Source organism: Trachypithecus francoisi, unplaced genomic scaffold, assembly GCF_009764315.1.
Source record: "Trachypithecus francoisi isolate TF-2019V2 unplaced genomic scaffold, Tfra_2.0 Lachesis_group14, whole genome shotgun sequence".
Classification (NCBI taxonomy): Eukaryota; Metazoa; Chordata; class Mammalia; order Primates; family Cercopithecidae; genus Trachypithecus; species Trachypithecus francoisi.
The window spans coordinates 42,686,903-42,714,102 of NW_022681459.1; the positions used below are offsets into that span (position 1 = coordinate 42,686,903).

Here is a 27,200-nt window from a genome sequence, read left to right on the forward strand (position 1 = left end):
CTAAAGAGGAAAGCAAACTGAACAAAAACAGCTATAAAAGACATTTTGGAAACAAATTTAATTGAGGACTGTATGGTAGTATAAATGTGTAATATTATCAGATTGTTAAGTTCCTTGCAAGTGATAAAGGCACTGTTAATGTACTTTTATGTAGGAAAGTTATATAGGAAAATGTCTGAGTTCTTAGGAAGTACATCCTAAAATGTTTCGGGACGAACGATCATAATACCTACCAATGATTCATTACAAAAAGTCATATAAAAGATGACAGATAGATGAAGCATGTGGCAAAATGGTAACGTCTGGCAGACACAGCTGAGAGGTTTGTGGGTGTTCATTGTCTTCCTCTTTCAACTTTCTTGTGGGTTTAAGTTTTTCAAAATGATTGTGGGGAACAGGGGCTCTAAAGTGAGGATGGGGTTTGACCTGCCTCGGAAGGAGGAAGCCACTTCTGCCAGGCCAGGATCCCAGGGCCACTGTAGCGGCACAGATGCCTCCTCCTGCCTCACAGCGTCTGTGAAACAAGAGCCTGGGTTTTGTTTTGTTAGAAATTTTTAAACCAGTCAAAATAACTTATATTTTTATTAAAATGTTTATTATAGAAAATTTAGGATAATTCAGACTTTTAAAAAATCACCTGTAGCCCGACCTACAAGAGAGAACTTGTGTTTACCTCTTTTCTTTGCTTCCATTTGACTTTAAATACAAGCAACGCAGCTGCCTCTTGAGCCCTGCAGCCCACCAGGGTGTGGCCTGGGCACCCTGCCACCCCGCATCCAGATTCACAGCAGAACCCCAGCTCCTGTGGCTGGCCGCCACCTCAGGCACACAAGGACGGGTGGTGACTTCGCCCCTCCCAACCCAGAAAATGGGTAGATTGTGGGAAGGCAGCCACTGCCTCCCATTACTGTTGACATCAGCCACAAGCGAAGCTGTTAGTGCTGTTCCTTAGGGTGCGGTGTGTAGTTCCTGTGGGCTTTTTGCAAGCCGCTTTGGGAAATCATCTGTCTCTCTTTTTTTCTGAACCGGCTTGTTCTCATAACGACATTCTCTTGCTCTGATTTGTGTGGGAGAGGTGGGTCCACCTGAGGCAGGTGGGACACAGGTGCTCAAAGTCGAAGGAGGCAAATTTATTCTTCCCTCGCCAACAGGCTTGGGAAGCACAGCTCCGCACAAGGCCGCCCCACAGATGGGATGGACGGAGCAGCAGGGAGCATGGCCGGGGCTGCAGCAGGCCTGGAGCTCTCAGGACTTCCCTTTCTTGTGTGTCACCACACACCCTGGTTTCCTTAGTGCCTTTCAGCCGTTTAATATGGCTGGTGAGACCAGAAGAGCAGATGTGACTCACTTTGGCCCTCAGAGCGACTCTGTGCAAGGTGTAATAGAATGAGAAGAGGCTCCTGCTGCTGCCTGACGTGCTTTTGGTGAATAGCAGCTACTGATGCTAGTTCACTTCCCTTTACTGGGCACAGTCAAGAAATGGCAGCTGGGTGGCACACAGGAACACTGCCAGCGGAGAGCCTGTCGGGAGAGATGGTCGGTTTCCTTCCCAGTTTTGCTGCGTCTGTCTGTCTCTGAGAGCAGGACCCCCTTTCCTCCCACCCCCCATTCCCCTCCCCCGGAGCATTCAGCAGGAAAAAGTGGACTGAATTTCCACAAGCACATGGTCACTCAAGGAGAAAAGCATCTAGAATCACATATTTTAACGGCTTTGACTTGACACAAGGGACACTGGGATGAGGCGCGTTTTGGGGGAGGTGAGGAAGAAGCTGTTTCTTCCCAATGAAAGAGTGAACCCCGGCTGTATTCAAAACCGGCTCCACTCAGATGCTGCCACTAGGATCTTCACACCCAGATTCCTACTTAGGCAGTCCTGTGTGACTTTGTGAAAAATAATCACGTGTTGTAAGTCTTGTGTGTTTGTTTTAAACCTCTAACTTATTTTGCTCCATTTCTGTGTTCTTAATTTTTAATTTGTTAATCATTATTATTATTACTATTCTGTTTTGTTTTCTGATGCCATCCCCTTAAAAGTCGATTTATGTACCACACGCCTTGGCATTCAGGAGATCACATGCATCAAAGGTAGTGTCTCGTTCTCGTCAACTGGTCACTGTTGCATGCATGTCTGTGATTAACCACCCGTCGCCGGCCCTGGCCCTCCAGCCACATCCTCACTAACTGTGTTTGTGCGTGCATGGGGCAGTGGCACACACTGGCAGCAGTACTTCCGTTAGCCGCGTCATGAGCGGGAAGGAGGATGAGACACCTGCTCTTCACCGGCTGGAGTGCATGTGGTCATTTTGCTCCAGGTTCCTTGGGTTGGGACCGAGCTGCTCCTATGTGGCTGGGCACCCCAGAGCGGGGCAGTTCAGCAGCCCTCAGCTCAGATCAGCAAGGTGCAGTGCTGAAACACCACTGATGACCCTTCGGGACTGCTGTTCAGGGGACCCTCTGCCGTTTGAGCTCTTCGAGTGAAGATGATGAGTATAGACCCCAAGTCACATTTGGCATCTTTGAAGTCTATAAAAGTTTTCTTGTTGGCCAGGTGTGGTGGCTCACACCTGTAATGCCAGCATTTTGGGAGGCTGAGGTGGGAGAATCACTTAAGCCCAGGAGTTTAAGACCAGCTTGGGCAATGTAACAAGATCCTGTCTCTACAAAAAAAATGTTTAAACTTGTCTGGGCGAGGTGGCACACGCCTACAGTCCTGACTACTTGGGAGGCTGAGGCAGGAGAATCACTTGAGTCTAAGAGTTTGAAGCTGCAGTGAGCTATGATCACATCCCTGCACCCCAGCCTGGGTGACAATGAGACCCTCTCTCAAAAAAATCTTTTATATAGTTTCTCTGTTTCATTTTCTTAGAGGCAATAAAGAGAGTCTTATGAATAAAGGTAAATCCCTAACCTTTGCCCCTCTGGTTGCCCATGGTTTGTTCAAAGCATCTAATGCTCCCTTGAGCCCTTGGCACCCACGTAGGCAGGGGGCTGTGGCCGTCCAGTCCATGGACTTGCACTGGATTGGCCCGTTACCTCCTGTGTTCTTGATGGCACTGGGTGCAACAGCCCTGGCCAGGCCACAACCTCTCTTCTTCCCAGTGGCCAACAGCTGCCTCTGCAGACCCCAGAGTCGGTCCAGGTGCACCTCCACAATTCTTTCTTCAGACTGTACTTGACTTAAAAGAGAAGCATCCTTGTTCTCTCTACTTGGGTGTCATTTCTTGGAAGACTCTCATGGATACTGCTCTTCTAAAGAAAGTGGCCCTTGATACCAAACAGGAAAATAAAAGGATCCTGATTTCTCTCTTTCTTTCCCTTGTAAGCCTCCTAGAAGCAGGAGGCTTGGTGAAACAGCCTACCAGTGTTTTTACTCCCACAAAGTTTTAAAGAGCAGACATCTTTACTGGGGAAGCAGGTGATCTCAGTGATAAAGGAGTGTGCGTCCCTTTACTGTTTTAACTGCCTAACAGTCGGTCCCCACTCAGCCTCCTGTCCCTGTGCAGAGGTGGGGAAATGTCTCACTCTGCGGATCTTAGGTGTGCCCGTGACACTGAGGGCTGCTGCAGGCTGGGGACTCTGCAGACCTCATGCCCTCTGCCTATCAGCACCCCCCTTCCTGCTAGCACTCTACAGAGGATAGCTTGTCCTGTCTGCCTGGGCACCAACTCCAACATGGGGGACAGACCTCTCCAGGCCCCCGCTGGCCTGCCGCCCACCCCTGCCCTAGGCCTCCGTGCACCTGACTGAGGAAATTTCTCTTGTTCTCTCCAGCCAAGAACCTACACAGAGGAGGAACTGAATGCCAAGCTGACCCGGCGCGTGCAAAAGGCAGCTCGGAGACAGGCCAAGCAGGAGGAGCTTAAGCGGCTGCATCGAGCCCAGGTAAAACCATGGAGGATGGGTCCAGGGCACATGCGCGGGAGGATTGGGCAGCATCTTCCTCTCCACCAGCTGCTCCCTGCCGCACAAGCCAGCGCAGAGCAGAGCAGAGGGAGACAGGCCTCCCTGCCATCCAGATCACCTTTGGCTGGTGCAGCCACAGAGGCCCTGCCTTGGTGGAGCTGTCAGTCAAAAGGGAAGAGCAGGCCGGGTGCGGTGGCTCAACGCCTGTAATCCCAGCACTTTGGGAGGCTGGGGCAGGCAGATCACTTGAGGTCAGGAGTTCGAGACCAGCCTGGCCAACATGGCAAAACCCCGTCTCTACTAAAAAAAACAAAAATTGGCTGAGCACGGTGGCTCACGCCTATAATCCCAGCACTTTGGGAGGCCAAGGCGGGTGGATCACGAGGTCAGGAGATCGAGACCATCCTGGCAAACACGGTGAAACCCCGTCTCTACTAAAAATACAAAAAATTAGCCAGGCGTGAACCTGGGAGGCAGAGCTTGCAGTGAGCCGAGATCGTGCCATTGCACTCCAGCCTGGGCGACAGAGCAAGACTCCATCTCAAAAAAAAAAAAAAATTAGCCAGGCATGGTGGTAGGTCCCTGTAATCCCAGCTACTTGGGAGGCTGAGGCACGAGAATCGCTTAAGCCCAGGAAGTGGAGATTTCAGTGAGCCTAGATTGCACCATTGCACTCCAGCCTGGGCGAGAGGGCGAGCCTCCACCTCAAAAAAAAAAGAAAAAAAAAAAAGGAAGAGCCTTGCATTGAGTTTCCCGAATCCCTTCTTGTGGAACAATCATTGTAAATCACCTTGTTCAATTGTGAGGACTGTCGCCAGGATTCCATTTGTGGCCCCTCAGCCTCTGAGAGGCCTGGAATTTTTGTGGGAAGAGGTCAGAGCTCTCTTCCCATTCTCCAGCTTGTCTTCAGGCTGCACAGACCCTGAATCTAGACCATTGTAGAGTTCTCTTTTTTTTTTTGTTTTGAGGCGGAGTCTCACTCCATGGCCAGACTGGAGTGCAGTGGCGCTGAGCTCACTGCAACCTCCGCCTCCCTGGTTCAAGCAATTCTCCTGCCTCAGCCTCCCGAGTAGCTGGGATTACAGGTGCGTGCCACCACGTCCAGCTAATTTTTGTATTTTTAGTAGAGACGGGTTTCACCATGTTGGCCAGGATGGTCTTGATCTCTTGACCTCGTGATCCACCCGCCTCGGCCTCCCAAAGTGTTGGGATTACAGGCATGAGCCACCGCACCCAGCCTTCTCTTTTAAATTTTTCTCGTAAAGATGGGATTTCCACTGCACTCTTCAGGAACGCCCTCCAGCACTCTCGCAGTCTTGCCATGAGAACAGTCTGAGGTTCTGGTACTCAGGCCCCTCCTGCTACAGTTTACATCCACTTCCTGTCTCTACAACACTGTGGGGAGGGTGGTCACGACTACTTGAGCCATGTTCACACGCTTTGGTACTGACTAGCAAGGCCCGGAGCCAAGCGTCTGCACAAGCTAGGTGGTTCTGGTGCAGGTGGTCTCCACACCACACCCTGAGCGCACCGCCCACAGACTACAGCCCTTTCCAGAGCGGCAACTCATTTGTTTCCCCTCATGCGGGTGTGGAGTTGTGTGTCCTCCTGAAGCCAGGCTGGAGAGCCGGGTACTCAGGCTGTGCTGTCTGTCGTAGATCATCCAGCGGCAGCTGCAGCAGGTGGAGGAGAGGCAGCGGCGGCTGGAGGAAAGGGGTGTGGCTGTGGAGAAGGCGCTCCGGGGAGAAGCAGGTACTGCCGGGCTCCCTCCTAAGCTCTGCTCCTGGAGGAAGCCCTCCCTCCTGCCGTGGTAGGCTAGTTCTGCTTCACCTCACCTGGAATTCAGCTCCTTTTCCAGCAGGATTTTCTGGGGCCCTTCATCACTGAGATCTGGGGCTTCCTGTTAAGCAAAAGAAAATACCCGTCTGAGACAGCCCCAGGCCCATCCTGCTCCACAGCCCCTCTGGGCTGCCGTTTCCCGCAGAGCGAAACTCAGTCCCCAGCATGTTGATGGCCAGCGCTGGCTCTTCCCACTCCTTCCCGCCCCTCCATTTACTCTAGGAGGGAATAACTGAGAGTGAGGGAGATTGAACCTCAAGGAACCATCACAGAACTGCACTGAGCAGGTCCCCAGCCTGCACCCCACAGGCTCCCTCCTGTTGTTAGTTCCCTGGGACCCTCCTGCCCACAGAGCCCTAGGCACCGCTGGTGGGGGAGCATGTGGCCACCCTCGGCACACACACATTTCCAGAGGGCACCCAGGCCCTGTGTCTGAAGGCCGGTCACTCAGGGTAGGGCTGGAGAGGCTCAGGGCACGTGACTAGCCGACGTGGAGCAGACTCCGGGGAGTGACTGGCAGGGCCCTGTGCTTGTGACAGCTGCTCCTGGCAGGGAAGCACGGGAGAGTGTGGTGCGCTCATTCCTGCCCTTCCACCCAGGGAACCTGCGGGGCTGCACTCAGCATAGTTGCGCACAGAGAATGCAAGGGAGTGTCTGAGGCGTCGCTGGCCCCACGGCCCAGGAAGTCCTGTTGGTTCGGGACCTTGAAGCTGCAGGGCCAGCCCGGGGAGTGCAGTGGCCACTCTGCCTTCTCAAGCATCCACAAATCTTCGTCTAGTCTCTGGATGGGGAAGCTTCTATCTCTTTATAGCCTGCGGGTTCAGCATTCAAATCGTGAGCTGGGGATGAAGAAAAGGAGTGTCCTCTTACTTCCTCACTCTAGTGTGGCAGAGGGGAGCAGGGTGCCTCTGCTGACAGGCGGGCTGTCTGTGAAACGGAAGAACTGGGAGGAGGCGGCCAGGAGCAGGGCCAGCTGCTGCCATCTGATCTAGCTCAAAGACTGACCCATGGGTTCCTGGGAAGTGCCTGGTGTCAAGATGAATTCCTATGACCTGTAGGACTGAAGTTTGTGCGGTGGGGAGTGAGGGAGTCGAGAATGGAAGTAGGTCTCCTTTGCCAGGCCCTTTAAGGCCTGGAAATTGCACCTTATCCGTCTCCTCAGTGATGACCTTCAGGTAAAGAGAGGGGATGGGGAGAAAGGTGAGGATGTGGATGTTTTTGGTTTGGGCTCACCTGATGCTGTTAACGCATGAAGCCCAGGCTACCAAAGGAAATGCAAAAGCTTGAAGCACTTAGCGTCCGATAGGCCAAGACGACTGGGCTGTGTTACTGTGAGACAAGCACAGCAAGGAGATTTGGGTTCACCTGAGAGGGTCCGAGGTTTCCTGGCGAGCCTGCGGTACCCCTCCCCCCTGCCCTCCTCAGTTAAGCCTGAGCCCAGATGGAGTTGGCCCCAGCCCACCTGTGCCCGACTGCGTCAGGGCCTGCAGGGCCCTGCCCTCATGGCGTTCCTCTTCTTGCAGAAGATAGCAGGAGAGAGCCTAGGCCCATCTTCATTCCTTCTTGCCCTTCTCCGCAAATTACTTCTGCCAAGACGGATAGATCTCAACACACAGGCAGAATAACTCAGCAGTGTGTGCACCCACATTTTGTGGTTTAAGCCCTTCAGGAAGAAGACAGCACCCTGCCCTCCTTACTCACAAGGTGGAGGTGGTGGTGCCATCGAGGTTGGTGGTTTCCGTAAAGCACTTGAGTGCCCGTGGCCTCCAAGAAGTCTGAGTGTAAAACCATGCTTCAGTGCCTCTGTCACAGGCCCTGGTATTCAAGCTTCTGCCAAAGGGCTGGAAAATAACATGCTGTTGAAGATTGGCGTAGGATTTTGCCAGAATTCTTTCTTCTAGTTGTTAGATACATCTCCTCAAACATATACAACCCAAATGCCATCTAAGTCAGTGGTTTTCAAGCTTGTTTTTTTTAGCAGCAGAACCCTTTTTACAAGATTATAAGTTCAAGTTTAAAGTCAAAAAGAAGCACTCTAAAATGTTGATAATTAACACAGATTTGAAAATACAGGTTATAGCAGAGAGTTTGGACATGACTGAGTCCCAGCATCCAGCCAGTACACACAAGAACTGTAGTTGCTCTAAGTGAAAACAGGGCTTTTTTGTTTGATTGGTTTTTGGATTTTTTAACAGCTTACTTAGAAATCTCAGGATATCCGCAGTTTACATGATGTAGATACTAGGCGTTTAAAATGAGGCAAGAGCTTTTTTTTTTCACAGTTGGATCGCAGCAGATCTAACAGCAGTTCCTATTCCTCATGACAAACAAGAGGCTCCCAAACAGTAAACAAAAACCCAGCTATGCTGGAATACCACAGCAAAACGTGTTACCCACCTAAATGAAGGGACTCGCTGACAGGCGTGCGTGCTGTCACTGAGCTGTAGCTCTCCTGGACAGACCCTGAATGGTGGCAGGTGAGCACGATGCTGCAGGCCAGAATTTACATAATGAATAAAATGTCCTCTTCACTAACACATTCCCATGGAGTTCAGTCACTGACACACAGAGAGAGGCGGAAACTTGATCCTGAGGGTACCACAAACTCAAGCTCACCTGGCAGCACAGATTATTGGGTTCATGGTCTCCAGTGAGTGAAAAATTGGCATATAAAACATTTGGGCCGGGCGCAGTGGCTCAAGCCTGTAATCCCAGCACTTTGGGAGGCCGAGGCGGGCGGATCACCAGAGGCCGGGAGTTTGAGACCAGCCTGACCAGCATGGAGAAACCCCATCTCTACTAAAAATACAAAAAAATTAGCCAGGCATGGTAGGATTACATGCCTGTAATCCCAGCTACTGGGGAGGCTGAGGCAGGAGAATTGCTTGAACACGGGAGGCAAAGGTTGCGGTGAGCTGAGATCGCGCCATTGTACTCCAACCTGGGCAACAAGAGCGAAACTCTGTCTCAAAAACAAAAATATTTGAAGGTGGTGTGTCTTGTTTTAATAAGGTCTCTTAAAAGAGCTACAAGTGTCTGTACATCAGGTATTTGGGAGACCCCTTGGAATGCCTTTGGAAGAATCTTTAGGGTTCCGCAGAAGCTTGAAAACCACTGTCCTAGTCCAAACTCCTTCCTTTAGGTGAGTCTTCAGCAAATATCTCTATCCAAAGATGTTTCTGTTCTGTTTTTCAAGATGGGCCTTAGTAGGTCTGTTGGGATATTTCTTTGTGATGCATTTGAGAAACTCTCAGGAATTTTCAGGAATTATGGTTCCTACCATAAGAATATAAGAATTTACAAATATATTATGTTCCTTCTCTTACGTGAATTGAATACATCCCTTCCAAGGCTGGTCTCACGTCACAGTTCCCCGTGGCCCTGCTCCTCCTTGGCGGATGCCGTCTGGGAAGCCCAAGTGTGCGTGCTACTGCTGCTCTCTCTCCTGCTTCTGCGTCCCATTCCTCTCCTTAGTCTCTTGGCACCTGGCTGAGCCCTGAAAAAGGCAGTGGCAGCTGGGCATGATAATAATCTGGAGTCTTCTCATCATGGCAGTCCACCCTTCCCTGGGGACTGTAGTCAACTGGCTGGAACCTGCTACCATCTCACTTGGTGGTCTCCAGCTTCCATCGCCGTCTGAGGGCGTCAGACTTTGTTAGCCAAGCTACCTTTCCAGAGAAGGGCTCTGGCGTGGACCTGCCATCCCATTCTTCATTTGTCTAAGGTATGACAACGTATGGCCAGGCCGCAAGGATTAGCTTCAGCGCCTTTGATCCTAGGGCCAGGCCACGACTTAGGTAATTTCCAGTCCTGGGGCACCTGGGAAGGCTTTTTGTTACAAAACCACCGGCTCAGCCTTGAGCATGCGTTGGAAAGCTGGGGCAGGACCGCATTCTACTACTGTCTGCTGTGTCACTCTCAAGGGGAGGCCCTCAGGTGGGACCGGAGACTGTGAGGATCTGCATTCAGAATGCGGGGTTTGGAGAAAAGGCAACACCATGGCGGCCGAATGCTGTGCTCTGTGTCTTTATGATTCTGGGGAGATGAGGACCGCCCGCTCAAGCCCAGCCTCTTGGCAGCGCCCAGTCTGCATCTCAGGCATGGAAATTACATAGTGCTCTTGACCAGACAGCTGCGGAACTACCAGGCTAGGAGTGCCCTGGGCTGGCAGACCTCCAGGAGTCTTGGGGCACGTGCCTGGGGAAAGAACTCTGCATCAGTCTCTGCTTGTTTCCTGTTTTTAAGAAGGCCAGCTGAATTTGGAGGCCTAAGCCTCGAAACAGGATCCCCTTCCTTTCAAACCCATTCGGAAAAAGTGGGTGTGCAAGGCGTTTGATAGAGTCAGCAGTGGGGTCGTGGGAATTCCTGGGAGAGCACCGACTTTGTGAAACCTAAGGATTGCAGAGCTTCTGTAGGATGTTTGCCTCCTGCCTCCAGCCCCTGAGGCTGGGGCTTCCAGTATCACAACTGACAAGCAGGCAGCCCCACTCTATTAACCATTAGTTAGAGAAGGTTCAGTCCCAGGGGTGGGAGTTTCCAGCAAAGCCAAAGTCTCTGTCCTGGATGATCCCTGGCGTGCGTGGGATGTGTTGATAGTGACTGTTGACTCCCCGCGGTGGGTTTGATTTACTGCCCTCCTCCCACAGCCACGCAGTATGCAGATACGGCATGTGTGGACATGCGGTGTGTGATGCACTTAGGCACGCATGCTTTCCAGCCGTTCCTCTACTGCCTCGCTGTGTCTGTTTCTTACGCTCCATATCATTGATTGCTTTGGGTGTGGGGGAACAGGAGGGTTACCTGATGGAATAACTCTCTCTTCACCGATTCCTTGTTGTAGACTATTGGGGAGAGTCTTATTACAGTGACCTCATCGACTTGCATCTGGGTGGTATGTATGGCAGCATCTGTGCTGACACTAACCCCGCTGACACCCTTTCTCCACCTGCGCTTCCCAGCCCCTGCTCACAAAAACAGAGAAATCAACCCAGTAACCAAATGGCAAAAGCACAGACCCTTTTCCAGCTCAAAACAGCAGCGTGCTGATCTCCCCCCTGCCCACATGTGCTCCAGAGGAAGATCTGAGCTTGCTTTTGCTGTCTGGGGTCGTTTTCATTTTTTGTGATAACACTTTGCCTACCCCACTCCGCCAGCCTTGCATCTGCATCCTGCTCCCCTGAATACACACAGTCCAACACAGCTTTTGCCCTGAATCTCATCCCTCACTGCTTGTAGGAGTCGTATCTGCTAGGGAGCTCACTGCCTGCCGCCCTTACGCAAGGAAGAAAACATGCCAGGACCTCAGCCCCACCATTTCCACTGGGGTGTGCTCTCATTTCTCCCCGAAGAGCCGAGTGCGAGGGAAAGGCTTCTCTGTTGTGATTTCTGCCCAGATTCACCAGATTCAAAGCCAGGTTGACAGGTGCCCATAACAACATCGCTCCCTCCTTGCTGTGTCCTGGGGCTCACTTTGTACTTCTTTTCAGTGAGGACAGAAAAAGCTCAAGGCCATGGTTCTCACAGTGTGGTCCCTGGACCAGCAGCAGCATCACCTAGGAGCCTGTTAGAAAGGGACAGTCCTGGCCGGGCGCAGTGGCTCAAGCCTGTAATCCCAGCACTTTGGGAGGCCGAGACGGGCGGATCACGAGGTCAGGAGATCGAGACCATCCTGGTGAACACGGTGAAACCCCGTCTCTACTAAAAAAATACAAAAAAACTAGCCGGGTGAGGTGGCGGGCGCCTGTAGTCCCAGCTACTCGGGAGGCTGAGGCAGGAGAATGGCATAAACCCGGGAGGTGGAGCTTGCGGTGAGCCGAGATCGCACCACTGCACTCCAGCCTGGGCAACAGAGCGAGACTCTGTCTCAAAAAAAAAAAAAAAGGGACAGTCCTGCCCCAGACCTGTAGAATCAGAAACTCTGGGGTGAGGCCTGGTTATGTGCTTAACAGACCTTCCAGTGGGTTCTGATGCCCTCTAGAGCAGGAGAACCACTAGCTTAGAGGTTGCAGTATGTTTGGCATCTTGCCATTTGTACTAGTTCAGAGGAATGACTGATCCCTGTGTCTCATTTCTAAGCTTTGGGCAGCTTTTCTCCTGGCAGCTGCCATTGTGTCAAGGGGAATGCTGGGGACTCTGGCTCCTCCTCCCTGTTTCTGTGTCCGTAATGTGGCAGTCTACCCACTTCATCTCCCCGTGGAGGCTCCATGCCTAGAGGTGGTCTTCAAACAGAAGAATGGCAAAGATAATTGTCTCATGTTTTACCCTGACCCCATTCTTTTAAGAGGGTCACTTCTTGGCCCATTCATTTAAAAACCAATGTCATAATTCTGTGATTCCACCTATCAGACAGTGCCACATCCAAGGCGGGGCTCTTGCCTCCCTGGGAAGATAGACTGTTGCTGTCTGTGCTTCCTATGTTCTCCGATCCCGCGCTCCCACGCACCCACCCACTTGCAGACTCCGTCGGTGCCCCAGGGCTTCTGATGTGTTCCTGGACCTCCACACTCAACAGCCACTGGTGCTGCAGAAGGGCCGGTGCTTCCATTCCAATTAACAGACCCTTTTCCCATCTCATGCCTCTTGCCTCCTCCTAACATCACCTCGAGAGTATTCATGTCCATGCTAAGCAAATTTCCATGTGTGAAAAAATTCACACCTGTTATCCCAGCAATTTGAGAAGCCAAGGCAGGTGTATCATTGGAGCCCAGGAGTTTGAAACTAGCCTGGGCAAGATGGTGAAACCCTGTCTCTATAAAGAAATTTTCAAAATTAGCTGGGCATGGTGGCGCGTGCCTGTAGTTCCAGCTACTAGGGAGGCCACGGTGGGAGGATCACATGAGCCCAAGAGTTTGAGGCTGCAGTGACCTGTGATTGCACCGCTGCACTCCAGTCTGGGCAACAGAGCAAAACGCTGTCTCTTAAAAAAAAAGAAAAGAAAAGAAAAAGAGATTTGTTTACATTCAGAATCTCCTGGAAGGGGCTGTCAGAACGCATTTCTTTAGGATTGTATCCACCCTTCCCTTGCAGTTCAAGATGCCATTAATGCACCCATCAACACACCCATCGCATTTCCTGCTTTGTTTTTTTATTTTTTGTTGGTGTTGTTTGTTTTTTGAGACAGAGTCTCGCTCTGTCACCCAGGCTGGAGTACAATGGTGCGATCTGGCCTCACTGCAACCTCCGCCTCCCGGGTTCAAGTGATTCTCCTGCCTCAGCCTCCCAAGTAGCTGGGATTACAGGCGCCCACCACCCCACCCGGCCAATTTTTGTATTTTTAGTGGAGATGGGGTTTCACCATGTTGGCCAGGCTGGTCTCGAACTCCTGACTTCAGGTGATCCACCTGCCTCAGCTTCCCGAAGTGCTGGGATTACAGGCGTGAGCCACCGCGCCTGGCCCGCATCTCCTGCTTTCTTTACCCACCTTGTTTGAGTGAGAAGAGGTAGTGAGCTGCTTTCTCCTCTGGGTCCCCAGACTCCAGCTACTAGCTTTTTGGATTTAGAATTCCAACAAGTTCCAGGAGGAAATGAAGTAAATAGAAAAAGGAAACTCAGGGTGCCTTGTGAAGTACAGCACCCCACCACTGACACTCAAAACCCTTTGGAGGTGAGCTCGTCAGCCCATCACTTACCCTCTCCCAGACCGTTATGCTGCGTGAATTCAAGCCTTCTTGGGTTCTGCTCACCACATAGGGGCTGCTGCTACAAGAGGACATTCCCCTCTGCAGGGAGTCTCTTGTGGACTTCAGGCCCTGTTCTCGCCATGCCCGTGAGGATGACGGCAATGCCAGAATTAGGTTTCTTTTCTGTTTCTGCTGTTTCATTCTTGGAGCACTTGGTAATATTCGTTAATTGGAAGGAAAATCACCCTTTTGAGATCTGGAGTCTCATATGTGAAACCTGGTTGCCCCTCTGTGCCTGCATCCCCAAAAGGCCACCCCAAAGCCCCATTTCTGTACCATAGCACCTGTCTCATTTCTCCCGTGGGCAGAGCAAAGCTCCAAGCAGCCCTCGGAGCGCTAGGAATGCCACCTCCTGCTCCTGCCCTGTGCTCTGCCTGTCCTACTCCAGGCTCTTTCAGTGGCTCTCAGTGAACTACCTAAAGGCTCTGAAAGTCTCTTTTTTCAGCCATAGGACATAAAGAATGAAAATTTCCCTTCTTCGTATAGCTGGACCTTGTGATTTCCAAAGAAATCATTAAAAAGACTCAAAACAACCTTTGGGCCAGAGAGGAAGGGTCCCCAGGTGGCCACTCCCCTTCTGCCTTCTTCCCTGGGACCCTGAACAGGCCCAGCCCAGCCTGCTCTGTTGCACTAGAACAGACCGATGACGGGAAATGTAGAAGAAAACCACATTTCTTCTTAAACAGATTGAAAACACACACACATAATTTCTAGTTTTCGGGGACCTCATCTCTTGATTTATATATCTCAAAGGAAAATTTAAAGAACACGAAAGGTTTAGAAATGTAACATGAAGGACTGGAGGGTGGCCTCTTGCTATTGTGAGATGGGGGTGCAGGGGTGCCTGCCCCTTGCCCTTCTGAGCAACCATCTTCCTGTTCTGTCTGCTTCTCTGAGTTTCATGTTGATAGATTCTTGGTTTGCCTGAGCAGTCCACCGTCAGCCTGGCTCTGCTTTGCTTAGGAACTTCGGAACCTGCGCGGTGTCTCAACGTACGTGTGTGTGTGTGCGTGTGTCTGTGATTGTAATTCTTACATGCACGTGTTTGGTTTTTTGCCTTTACTTTTCCTCCCAACCTGGAGCTTTACCTCTGCACTTAAGTCTGTGTAGCGCCAGGCGTCTCCCAGCCCCGCTATGTGTATGCTGGACTGGGACTGCTACCAGCCTCACCCTGTCATGACAGCTGCTCGCATGTCTGCAGTATTGCACACCAGCCAGCTGGGACCCCTGTCAGGGCCATGCTGTTTGTCGTCACTCAAGGTTTTACACTGGACGTCAGCCTTGCAGTGCCAAGGCTGCCCCCAGCCAGGAGCATGGCACTGGTGGTGCCCACCAAATAGGCTTCCTGAGTTGGGGACTCAGAATAGCCGAGTGCCTTCTTCGTCAGCAAAACATTTGGTCAGTCTTCCCTCACACTTCCCAGGCTGCATAACCTGAGCGAGGCAGAGTGGAAAATCCGTGGTGGCGCCATTCCATAAACCTGAGCCGCCAAGGAATTCCAGCCCTGAGCACTTCGCTTTCTGAAAGTTTTTGAGACAGGGTCTGGCTCTGTCACCCAGGCTGGAACCCACCCAGTGGGTTCGCCATCTCAGCTCACTGCAACCCCCACCTCCTGGGTTCAAGCAATTCTGCATCAGCCTCCCGAGTAGCTGGGACTACAGGCATGCGCCATGACACCCGGCTAATCTTGTGTTTTTAGTAGAGACGGGGTTTCACCATGTTGGCCAGCCTGGTCTTGAACTCCAGACCTCAAGTGATCCACCGGTCTGGGCATCCCAAATGCTGGGATTACAGGTGTGAGCCACTGCACCTGGCTGCTTTCTGAAAGTTTAATCCAGTCAGTTGGGCATAGCTGTGACAGGTAATGCCCATGGTGTTTCCTAGGAAAAGGTGACAAAAGCTCTTTGGTGTCTGTGACAGGAGTTAGATAAAAAGGCATTGCTCCAACACTCTATTTATCATAATATTTGTTATTATTTATAGTGGTACTATCTTTAGCAGTCAGTACAGTGGCATTACCGCCAAAATAAGTGTGAGAAATGAGAGTCCACCCTGGTAAGCTAAGGGCTGCACACGGCTGCCCAGAGAGGAAGGAAAGTGGGGCCTCAAAATATGCCTGAGAAATAAGTGAGCCTCTTTCCTGTCCCTGACGCTTTGGAGTGTGATCCTCAGAGACCCAAAGGAACTGAAAACCAAAAATGATCTCTGTCTATGCAGGATGTTCCAAAAGTGTGGCTGAACGGGGAAGACGCTAACCTTGGGGCTCTACAGAGTTTGTGTGCATGAAACGCACAACAGCATATCAGCAGGGAGGGTGTGGGGCCAGCCTCCAGCTCTTGAAAGGCTGGTGTTCTAAAGCGCTTGCAAGCTGATTATTTGGAATTCTGTATTTTCACATGGAAATACAGTTGTAAATGGTGGCTCAGTTCATAAAAAGCCCATTTTCCTCATTACACCTCTGTGTATGGTACTAGTCTGGTGACACGCCACAACCTAACCCGTGTTCCCTGGGGAAATGCAACATTCCAGGCTGGGACCTCTGGTCCCTAGAAGTCTCCCTAGGGGGCCCTCTTTTGGCCTACTGAACACTGCTTTAGGGACCTCCCCAGCTCTGTGGTGATGGTGCCTTTGTCCAACCGGGGGGGCTGGGAACCTGTCTAGTGGGCAGAGACGGATACTGAGATGAGGCCGGTCCCTAGGGCCAGTTGTTCAGCAACCTTGGAGAACAGCCCAACAACTGGCCTGCCTGCTGTGGCTGTGCACACCTCTGCTTCCCAGCAGAAGTTCTTCCCTGCTTTGGCTGCCACGTGGTTAGCATTGGTGGCTGGTGCATTTGGGGTGCTCAGTAAACATTTCTGGTATAAATTATTAGTCTCCCACATTGTCCTTACCACAAGCCATGATTCACGTATGACATTTCTGTTTTTGATATCAGCATCAATGTAGAAGCCAGTGGGTTAAATATAACCAGGCAGAATTGAATGATGGAGTTGGAAATGCAGAGCGTCAAGCCAGCACCTACCACCACACAGGTTGTCACTGGTGGTTGTTGGGCTGTGAACAGAGTTGGGCCTTTGTCTTGGCCCCTCTGGGTATTACTTATTTATTTACTTTTTAGAGATAGGGTCTCACTCACCCAGGCTGGGGTACAGTGGTGCAATCACGGCTCCCTGCAGCCTTGACCTCCTGGGCTCAATCAGTCCTCCCACTGTAGCCTCCTGTGTAGCTGGGACTATAGATACTCACGCTACCACACCCAGCTAATTTTTGTAGAGACAGGGTCTCACTGCATTGCCCAGGCTGCTCTCAAACTGGACTCCAGCAGTCCTCTCACCCTGGTCTCCCGAAGTGCTGGGATCTCAGGTGTGAGCCCCCGCACCTCCGAGCTTTCTGACCATATCCTCACCAATCCTTGTGAGCAAGGCACTCAGGCCTCTTGCCCCCCAGTCTCAGGGCTATAGCTCTTGGATTTTGAGTACCAGAAGGACTAAAGTAGGCCCTGCCTGCCTTTCAGATGATGATCATGGAGGCTCAGTGTGCGGGCTCATCTGCTGGCTTGTTTTTCCAGCTGCCCAGGTGTCTTGATGCAGTGTGCAAAGGTGAAGAGTCTTGGTCGGAGAGAACGTGGGACTATAGAAGGACGAGTACAGAGAAGGGGACCTGCCCTACGGCTGGCCACTCTTTTCCCCACCCTGTCGGCCGTTCTACCCCACACTGGGTCCTGGGTCCGCGAGAGGCAGGGCTTGGAGTGAGGTGCTCAGGTGCACTCAGGGACAGGTGGTAGTGTAGGGGGCACCCCGACTGAGGAATGCCAGGTCTGGATTCAGATCCTGCCTTCACTGTCTCCCCGGCACAGACAAAACAGCCTCTACTTACCCTCTGAGGGCCTCTTCAGAAGACGAGGCAGGAAGGGACATCGGGCCTCCCTTCCAGGTGTGACATTCTGATCAGGGTCTGTGGGACTGCTCTTCCTTGAGCTGCCTGAGACGCCAGCATTTGTTAGATTTGCCTGGAGTCCGTGTTGGCCTTAAAGAGGGCAAGCTCTGAGTTCAGAGTGGGCAAGAAGATTTGGCTTCTTTTCCAGGCTCTGCCACACTTAACTCCTTTGAGCCTCAGAACCCTCATTTGAATTTGCCCCTCCCGGCAGCCACACCTGGCCGGTGTGAGGTTCACGTGGGCGGTGCATATGAGGGCCCCTTGAAACCAGAGAGTGCCGTCCATGCTCATCTCATGCACTGCTCTGGACAGGCCTCACTCCCTGGTGGTATACTGTTGCTTTTGAAATTTGGTGACAGGCACTGCCTGCCCGCCACGGGTCAAGCAAGTGGCACTAAAGAGCCAACCCCAGGTCACACGTCCAAAGGAAGTGCTGCTTCAGAGGGAAAGATGGAGCAGATGTGCCCACGAGTGTTGGGTACTCAGCAGAGTGCTCCAGGGAGGAGGGGTCCTCTGACCAGGACCCGCTCACTGCTCGGGAGCTCAGGAGGGGTGGCCGGCATCCAGGGCACGCCAGAGTGCTTTGAGAAGTGGTAAATTATAGCACCTGTTAGCAACAGATGGAAACCCGTTACCCTGACGTTAAGAAAAACCAAAAAACTTCCATTTGCCATAAGCTTGACAGCATCTTTGTTCTTAGAATCAGTGAACCAAATCTTCTGTTTCTTACATCCCCCTAAAAGGCAAAGCATGTACTATAAACCCCCACCCCGGCCCCATGCCTGCTCAGGTTGGGTTCCAGTCGGGTGGAACTCCCCTTGTTTGATTGGTTTTTCCCTTCCACTTCTTCTTTTGAAAATTGTATTGATAGGGTGTTTTTTCTGGTTATAAAAGTAGCCTCGTTCGTTGTGGAAGTGGTGGAGCGTACAGGGAAGTCCGAAGGTAATCAGTGCAGCGTGGACTCACCGCCACTGACATGCGCTTCCGCCTCTTGCTAGGAGAAAGCCTTTTTGGTTTCTTTAAATGCTTGCTTTACCTGATGCTCCCCTTCCCTAATTTCATTTCATAATTTCTGTTCTGTCCTCTGTATTGGGAAGGGCGTATGAGGATGTGGCCTACATAAAAACAGCTGAAAGCTGTATTTTGTGCTGTCCAGAAAGCAGAAACACGTGTTGTAATGTATACCCGTGCAGGCGCCTGCCTCTTCCTTTTGGATGTGTTGTGGACGTGTATCACATGGACGCTGTTCCACTCCACAGCGTGGCCTATTCACCTGTGACACCAGTCGCAGGAGGGGGCAGGGAGTGTGCACGGACGTATTTGATGGGATTCATCCAGGTGTTCCAAGCCTCAACACAGACTACACTTTGAAGCCGAGGTTGACTGTAGGTCGGCTGTAAGGCAGAGAATATTGTTGCGGAAAGAAACCCTCCCTCGTACCCGTGCATTCGGCTGGCTGAGCCGTGTGTATTGAGCACACTGGGTACAGTCAGCATTTCACACACATGCACGCTGTCCCTGGCTTTGCTTTCGAAGTTGTACCCAATAGCAGATTCAGTGTGCCCAAAGCACTGTGCACCACACTGGAAGGGTTCAAAGGCAGAAAACCCCTGTATTCATGCAGCGGCACCGCAGAGGGGCCTCTCAGCCAGCCGTTTGTCCTGTTGGCCTTCTGTTGAGTCAAGGCCATTTCTTCAACCCTGTTCTCTGTAAACCACACACTGCCCTGCCCGTGGGCCGAGGCCCCGTGTCTTCCTGGGCTCTGTTGTCCCTGTGTGTGCTCTGTGGTTCTGTGATGGTCCCTTGCCAAACTCCTCTCCCTCGTCCTTGAGTAGGCATCAGACCCCAGATCTAGAGATGTCTGTGCACACTGGCTCTCGGTGCCCCGCCAGCACTCCTCCCAGCATTGTTCCTGTAAGTTTCGCCATGTCCTGTCAGCCTACCCCTTTGGTCTCACAGTCCAGAGTGTGGCAGCCCCCAGCTGCAGCATGAGGTCCCCGCACAGCCATAGAAGGACCAGAAGGAAGAACGGGGTGGCTGTCTCTCCCCATGCCTGGGGGAGAGAGGGGACAGTGACACGGACGGGTGGAAGTCACCTCTGTGTGTGTACGTTTCCCCAAAATTGTTCTGGCTCAGAATTGGAAGCAGCGCAGGTGTGAGCGTCCTGGAGGTCCATCGCAGGATGGGGTGCTGCCCTCACAGACAAAGAGGCCCCCCTTGCCCTGCACTTGTCAAGACCAGCTTTGCCTCAAGCACATACCTGTGGTGACATCTTAGAGGATTCCATGTGGGTCTGGGAGGTGACCCCAGGTTGTCACCTACAAGCCTGGAAGCCATGTTGGCCACTTACTGAATGCAGTCTTTCTCAGAGCCAGGCAGACCTATCCAGGGGCTTTGAGGAGGGGGCCCAAGGCCCCAGAAGCCACTGTATGACAACCCAGATGCCACTGCCCTCCTGATAAGGAGTAGAGGCGGGAGGGCCCTGTGGCCCGACTGCTGCCATCATGTAGGGGACACGTCATCCCTCTTGGAGGAACTCACACCGCTGCTCTGAGCCCACACCCCCTCTGTGATGCTGCCCGGAGCTGGGTCTGCTCTCGTTCAGTTCCATGCTGAAAAAAGGACTTAATTCATTTGTAGACTTTGTTTCCCTTGTTTCTGCTTCTCCATTTCTTGTATTTTTTTCTTTTCCTCCTGTTGTTCCTTTCTCACTTTTTATGCTTTTTGTCCTCTGCTTGTTTTTATTCCACCTTCTCCCTGTCCCTCTCCACTTCCAAATTCCTGCTCCTCTTCTCCTCTTCCTTCTTGTCTTTCTCCGTCTCCTCCTCCTCTTCCTTGTTTGGTCCTTTTGAAGTTGAGCCCAGTGGCGGGACTCCACGACGTAGACCTCTCTCCTTCTGCCCTTGCTGTGTCCAGGAAGGTAACGTAACCTCGCCAACCCCATCCCTGCTACCTCGGAGGGGGTGTAGCCACACTAGTCAAACACAGAGCCAGAACCCACCTACCTCTCTCTCTCTCTCTCTCTCTCTCTCTGTCTCTCTCTGACCCTCAATGGTCCTGTTACAAAATGTCATGAGTCTGTGGCAGTTTCTAAAGGTACAGTATCCCTTTGACTGTCTATGGGGAGGACCAGGGTGCAGAGTGAAGCCAGAGAGCCTCCAGGTCTGGGCCCTTCAGGGCTACAGCATTGGCTGGCCTTTCATGGCTGGGGCCTGTAAGTCTCAGATCCAGATAGAGGGGCAGGGATACAGGTGAGGATCCTCCCGCCTGTGTGCAGCGATTTGGATGGGAGCGTCAAGGAATACTGTCCTTACAAAGACTGGTCTACACAAGCGCCCTCGGGCCCCTTTCCAAACAACCACTGAAAGCAAACCTCTCTACCTCGTGTCTTGCTGAGTGTGTGTTTTTTAAGTTTGTCTGATTTGAAGTCTGTTGTGGTGATAAGATTGTTGTTGAAAGGCATGTGGGGGGTGTGGCCATGACTAACCCTGCTAACTCTTACCTGCCATCCACAGCGCTCACCCGACTCTCGCCCACACACCACAGCCCCTGCCTGGCGGCCGTGGGCGAGCTCGCCGTAGCTAGTGAGCGCTGTCCGCACGTCTCCGGTGGCATTTTCTGTGTCTTCGCGGGGAGGTGGGCAGCGGGAGAGTCTCCCTGGTGCCGCCGCGGCCAGGCGCACTGGACAGCTTGCATGCCGGGGCCCCTCCTCCACGGCTGTGTGGGCACATTGTGCAGAGACGCTCCGAAAGCAATGCATGGAACTGAGTGGGGACTGGCTTAAAAGCCAAGACCCAAGCCTATTGGATTGGGTGAGGAGAGCGCTGGTCCCCTGACCCTCAGGCAGGCACTCCACAGTCGCGGGCTGGACAGGCCGGGGGGGGGGGTTTCGTCCTTCAGAGGAGGCTCAGGGGCAGGAACCCCCTTGGGAGCAGAACCGCATGGGCACTAGGGCATGGTACAGACACTCACCCCTGCTTGTTGAACATGATGCGTTTCTGCCTCCTTCGTGTGGCCATTGGGTAGAGACTAACTGTCTAGCAGACACCACTGCAGATAAGAGATGTGTCTGTGTACCATGTGCCAGAAAGGCAGGTGGAGAAAGGCAGCGAGCAGTGAGGGAGGGCTCGGGCTGTGGCTGGCCCTTCAGAGGCTGTGTTCCTCACACTCCTGGGCTTGTCTTAACTGGCCGAGAACACACCCTGCCAAGCGACGCAGAGTGCAGGGGCCTCTGAAAGATGTCCCCGTCTAGTGCCCCTTAACCTGAGGCCCACGGACGGGCCACAGGAAGCCCAGGAGCAGCCTGGAACTCTGCATCCAATGGTTTGCTCTGCACACATAGGCATTTTTCTAGGAAGAGAGTCCCTAGCTTTTATGAGATTCTCAAAGTGGTTTGTAATCCAAAAATATTGACGAGCCACTGACACAGCATGTGTTTTAGGTGGGACCACACTTTTGCCATGAACTTCCGTGCTCCGAGGAAAAGGACCTTGTTCCCTCCTTGGGTGGCTTGGTCCTTTGGAGACTTCTTCCTTCTGTCCTCCTGCCACAGTGAAGCCAGCGGTCAGGCCGCCCCTGGGGGGCGGTTTGGTATGGGCACCTGTTGGTTCAGGCAGCCTGAGCTAGCAGGCAGCCACCAGCCACAGGCATTCTATTGGACTGGACCAGGGCAGGGCGTGGCCACCTCCTTCCATCCCCAGGGGCTGCTAGCGTTTCTCTGCTCTTGGTGAGAAACCCGGTGGCCATCCTGAGATCCCTGCGTCCAGCATGCGGGATCCCGTGGGAGGCATCCGGAAGCTTGATAGACCACAAGTTAAGGAGTGGTGTCTTCTCTGCCTGGTCAGGAGGTAAACAAATGACAAGGCATCTATTCTGGTAGCCCCTGGAGAGGGGAGTGGCCCAAGAAAGAGCTGAGTTAATGAGCATGACCTGAGGGCAGGGTGCAGTTTACAAATTCACTTTGCGTTTTTTCTGAGAGTGGTTTCCTCCCAGGAGACCCAGCATGTAGCAAGTGCTAAATAAACATTGAAGGGGAAGAAAGGGAAAGCGACATAAGTCATCCTAGGAGAGCACAGGGAGCAGGAGGGGCAGAAACCAGGCCCGGGGAGGGCAAGGTCCCCACTGGCGAGGTCGCTGACGGGTGAGCAGGGATGGCAGGACACGGGGAAGCGCAGGCCCCGGGGAGGGGGCGCCAGGGCCCCATGGCTGCAGGCAAACCTTGGGCCTGGCTTGGGAGTGGAAGTTCCGGCAGCATCTTGCTCGGCCCTCTTTGCACATTTGCCCCGTGTGATTCCTGCGGGCCAGGGTGGGCACGGCACTCCCTGCACCCCACACGAATGTTCTCTCGGCAGGCATGGGCAAGAAGGACGACCCCAAGCTGATGCAGGAGTGGTTCAAGCTAGTGCAGGAGAAGAACGCCATGGTGCGCTACGAGTCGGAGCTGATGATCTTGTGAGTGGCCTTGGGTAGGGGCTGTTGGTGCCATGCTTGTCACAGCAGGCATGGAGGTCCTTCCGGATTTGGGGGTGAGGGGTGGTCCCCAGTCACAGTGGCTGATCTCCCTCCTGCCCTCCCTCCTCAGTGCCCGGGAGCTGGAGCTGGAAGACCGGCAGAGCCGACTGCAGCAGGAGCTCCGGGAACGCATGGCAGTGGAAGGTGAGTGGGGTGAGGCACCCATGGAGCCCGGGGTGGGTGCCACCTCCAGGCCCCTCACCTCATGCCTTCTTCTCCTTCAAGATCACCTTAAGACTGAGGAGGAGCTGTCTGAAGAGAAGCAGATTCTCAATGAGATGCTGGAAGTGGTGGAGCAGAGAGACTCACTGGTGGCGCTGCTGGAGGAGCAGCGGCTCCGGGAGAGAGAGGAGGACAAGGACCTGGAGGCTGCCATGCTGTCCAAGGGCTTCAGCCTTAACTGGTCCTGAGCTCACACCCAGCGCTCCATTTTCTGTTGGCATCCGCCTGGCCGGGTAGTGGCCTCCAAACCACCCGAAGCCACGATCTGAGGAGGCCTGGCACCTCCTTGGAGTTTATGCTCAGATGCCCGTGTGCTGCTTGGAAAGTGGTCGAGTCCCGCATGCAGTGGGGAGCCCCAGGGGACAGTGGTTATCTGAGACGGTGCCACCTCCTGGGAGGAGGCCCACCTGGACCTCCCGCTCAGAGGAGGAGCACGGTGTGTGTGGCATGACGCAGGGGCCCACCCCGCACGCTCCCTGAGGATGTGCTGGCTATGCCCCCTTTCTTCCACTGGCACATTTGGTAAGAGAGGGAAGCAGCTCCCGTCAGAACACAGTGCGCCACCACAGCCTGCGAGGGCCACTGTCTTCTTCATGCTCCCTGGAGCACCACCAAAGAAACGTAAACAGTACCCCACGAAAGCAGGGTGCGATTGAGACCCAGGATGGGGAGGTGTCCCGTCATGCCCACGCCAGCATCACAGGAGACATGGAAGTGTGGGCAGGCTCCGGAATTGATTATGCAAATTAGGAGGACGCAGGAGGGGTCTGCTCTCCAGCCAAACACCACACACTGGACCCTAAGTGGCCAAATGCCTGGGCCTCTCGCTGGCTGCGGCCTGAGGCCTGTGGGTTGCTGCATTTTGCTTGTAGTTCACAACCATTTTGACACTGGAAAATGCTGACTTTGGGGGACAGGATGAGGCCCCACATCCTACGCCCCCAGTTGGCAGACAGGCATTGTCGCTGTTCCACATTTATGTTGGGGCAGGAGACGACCTCTTCCTCGGCGTTTTTCCTGTGTTTGCACATTGAAATGAAGCTGACAACCTGGCAAGACGCTCAGCCGCTTCAAACCCTTTTTGTCAATTAACTTATTTTTTTAATACTTGAAAAGAAGTAACTTGGTTTGTATATCTTTACTAGAGACACTGATCACTTGATGCCCGGGTGCGGGAGCCACAGCGGCGTCTGCTGCGTCCCACGCGGCCTGGTCCGGGGCTGGCGCCCGGGTGCGGGAGCCACAGCGGCATCTGCTGCGTCCCACATGGCCTGGTCCAGGGCTGCCCGGCGCTTGCCACGTGCATCTATTTATTAGCCTTTCTCTTCGTATCACTGGCCTGGCTGGCATCAGGGAGCTGCCCAGGACCCCCGTTGGGTCCTGCTCACAGCTTTCTGTCCCCTCCTGCACCTGGTGCCTGCCTCACCCTGGCGCTAGACCGTCTGGACCGCTCACATGATGAGGGGGCATTTCCGTTCTGTTTTGGACCAAGCTAACGGCAGAGCCGCCACTCTCACCCTCCCAATGAGAATTCTGGCTCTGCAGAACTCACCCTTTTCTCAGTTTGGGTGCCAGGGCATCATCACCTTCCTCCACACGTATGTTAAAGAAGGTTTCAGGATGGGCCCTCGTCCACACTGGCCAAGAGGGTACAGGGTGGGACCCTGGAATCGTGGCTGGTGAAGTCCCTCCTCCCAGCCTAAGATTCACCCAGACGGAAACGCAAGAGCTGCAGTGGATGCTGGGATGCAGGCTGGCCTCTCTCGAGCAGATAAGAGACTCCCGCCCTCCCTCCCAAGGGTGACGGGCACCTGCCTTGTGCCGGATCTTCATGGGGCCATAAAGGGTGGCGAGCCCCGAATCACTAGCTCCTATACCCAAACCGTTCCTTTCTCATGGTTCTGCACCAGCCTGGCTGTGTACAGCTCATCAAGCCACTGAGCTAATCGGGGGTGGGGTGCTTGTCCATCAAAGCAGTTAGCGCATAGTCCAGCCAGGAGCCCCCCGGGCTAGACCCACCTGCCCCTAGGGGTGCTCCAGCCACCTGCCGCCTCCCTGGGCTGGGGCCAGCTGGGAGCAGAGGCCTGGCCCCTCCAAGGCATCCCGTAGCGGAGCAGGCCAAGGGGCCGTGCTGACCTTGGGCTTTCCATGGGAACCACACTGTGCCTCAACTTGAACATTCATCCCAACTGCAAAGGAGCAAAGAACCTGTGTCATCCCTGTTCAGAAGCTGCCATCTCTCTCCCGTGCACATCCAGGAAGTACGCTGCTGGTGGCCACCATGGCTCTCATTCTCCTCCACCTGCTCTCATGTGAGGCAAAGGTCTTCTTTTCTCTTCTCTTAAAAAAGGGGAGAGGAGGGTTCCCAGATTCCATCTTCAAACCCCAGTCTTCCCATAAAATTGGACGTGGGAAAAGACCTTCACTGCGGCGTGGCCTTTCCCAGACCTCTCCTATCGAAAGCCACAAAACCAGTCCAGGCCCGGCAGAGCTGCCTTTGGCCCTTGTAGCTCCTGCTGGCCCCACAACGGGGAAGCAGTTTGCAAAGTGGCTCGGAAGGAGCGTGGCCTAGGCAGCTGCTACAAGTGGCCGGGTGTAGCAGGAGAGCCCAGCGTCACCTCCTGGTCCTGGTCAGCCTTAACACTGTGGCATCCTCCGCAGCACACACAGCGGCCTGCAGTCTGGAAAGCGGACCCGAGCCTTTGCAGAGAGGCGCCATGGAGCCGCAGGCCCGCACAGCAGCCCCAGCCTCCCACTCCTGACTGTGAGGACATCGGTTCTAGGAGAGCACTTTTTTTAAAGCTCCCATTTTGTAACCACTTTGCAGTTGACTTGAGTACTCTGGTAACTTGCTATGTGAAGCGATCTCCAGCTGTGAGAACGTGCAGCTCCAGGCAGGTTTTCTTTCCAAGAGTTAAGTCTTCCCTTGAAGGCAGGGAAGCAGGATGGATACACATGTATCATGCACATAAAGTACCAGGCGCAGGAGCAGCCCAAACTCGAGGCTGACTAAACTGGAGGCTGAACACTGTGGAGGTCTGCATGCAGCCTCCCTGGAGCCGCCCCTGGGCTTGAGGGTGCCGCACCCGTGGGCTTGCAGGCCTGCCCAAGTGGTGCCTTCAGGCCTTTGCCCCTGGCGGCCATCCTTAGGCCGATTTTGACCAGCAATGATAGACTCTTCTTAACCCTTTCAAGAAAATTTTTTCAGTGGGACAGGAAGGAGAGTTAAACATTTTTTTAAAGGTGGTAACATCTGACCCATGAAGGCTATGGGTCTGTTTTACGCTAAATAAAAGTTTTTCAAAGAAATAGTGTGTTTTTTACGTCATTGTACTGTATTTTTCAGGTGGATGGTGTAGGTGCAAAGTACTATGCATCTAGCTTGTGCCTGGGTGTGTGCAAGACTGTTTAAAGAATGCATCTTTTTTTTTTAAGTTTGTGCTTTTTTTAGTCCTCCATAATATCCTGGCTCAGCCACCAACTGCTGTCACTTGAGTAAATGTCTTAGGCAGCCAAGTTGGAGAAGCAGCCACTCTTCAGACGAAGCCCCAGTAACCTCTGGAGGAGAAGTGGGCTCTTCGAAGTGGAGATGCTCCAAGTCAGGGCGATGCTGTGGTCCTGGCAGCCCTCCCTCCAGCCCTGCCTGGCTCTGTCCTGCAGCACAGCTGACCCGGGAGCCCATGGCATGCATGGGGTCTACAGCACCCATGCCAAAACCTTTCAGATGTTTCAACAATCTCGAGGTCACTCAGTAGGGTCACTCCTCTTTAGCCTGAAAATTGTCCCCAGGAGATGACAGGGAACAGTCCTGGCCAGCTCCTCTTTCTTCGTTCTGAGAAGCCTCTGAGGCACCTCCAGCTCTCTCTCTAACCCCTCCCTTGGTGTGTTGCATTGTTGGGAGCATGGCTGGCCCCGTGACAATCCAGAGGCACCATGCAGGGAGGGAAAGACCGCAGTGGCTGTGTGCACACGAGCCGCGGCGCCCACCGGCCGGCTGGAAGTCACTCGTGGAAGCTGGCTCCCAGTCCTTCCAGCTGCATTCCCACCTATTCCAGAACAAAGGCCTGGCCGGGACAAATGTGGGCATGTCGGGTAGGACAGAGGACAGAA

At 53.2% G+C, this 27,200-nt stretch overlaps 2 protein-coding genes across 2 annotated transcripts in view; both read left to right on the forward strand.

Annotated features, from left to right (window-relative positions):
- Positions 1 to 26,395, forward strand: part of MICAL3 (microtubule associated monooxygenase, calponin and LIM domain containing 3) — a 122,195-nt gene extending 95,800 nt beyond the window's left edge. The window contains 5 exon segments of the mRNA XM_033232996.1: positions 3,772 to 3,882; positions 5,562 to 5,655; positions 22,709 to 22,808; positions 22,939 to 23,012; positions 23,094 to 26,395. Of these exon segments, the coding sequence (XP_033088887.1) occupies positions 3,772 to 3,882; positions 5,562 to 5,655; positions 22,709 to 22,808; positions 22,939 to 23,012; positions 23,094 to 23,278 (564 nt within the window). The 3' untranslated portion in view covers positions 23,279 to 26,395.
- LOC117096067 lies at positions 25,491 to 26,395 on the forward strand (the record flags this gene model as incomplete). The annotated part of the gene is given in 2 exon segments (XM_033233000.1): positions 25,491 to 25,958; positions 25,960 to 26,395. Coding segments are annotated over 2 exon segments (612 nt in total), but the record flags the coding sequence as incomplete, so codon positions are not given.
- Positions 26,396 to 27,200: the final 805 nt, after the last annotated feature.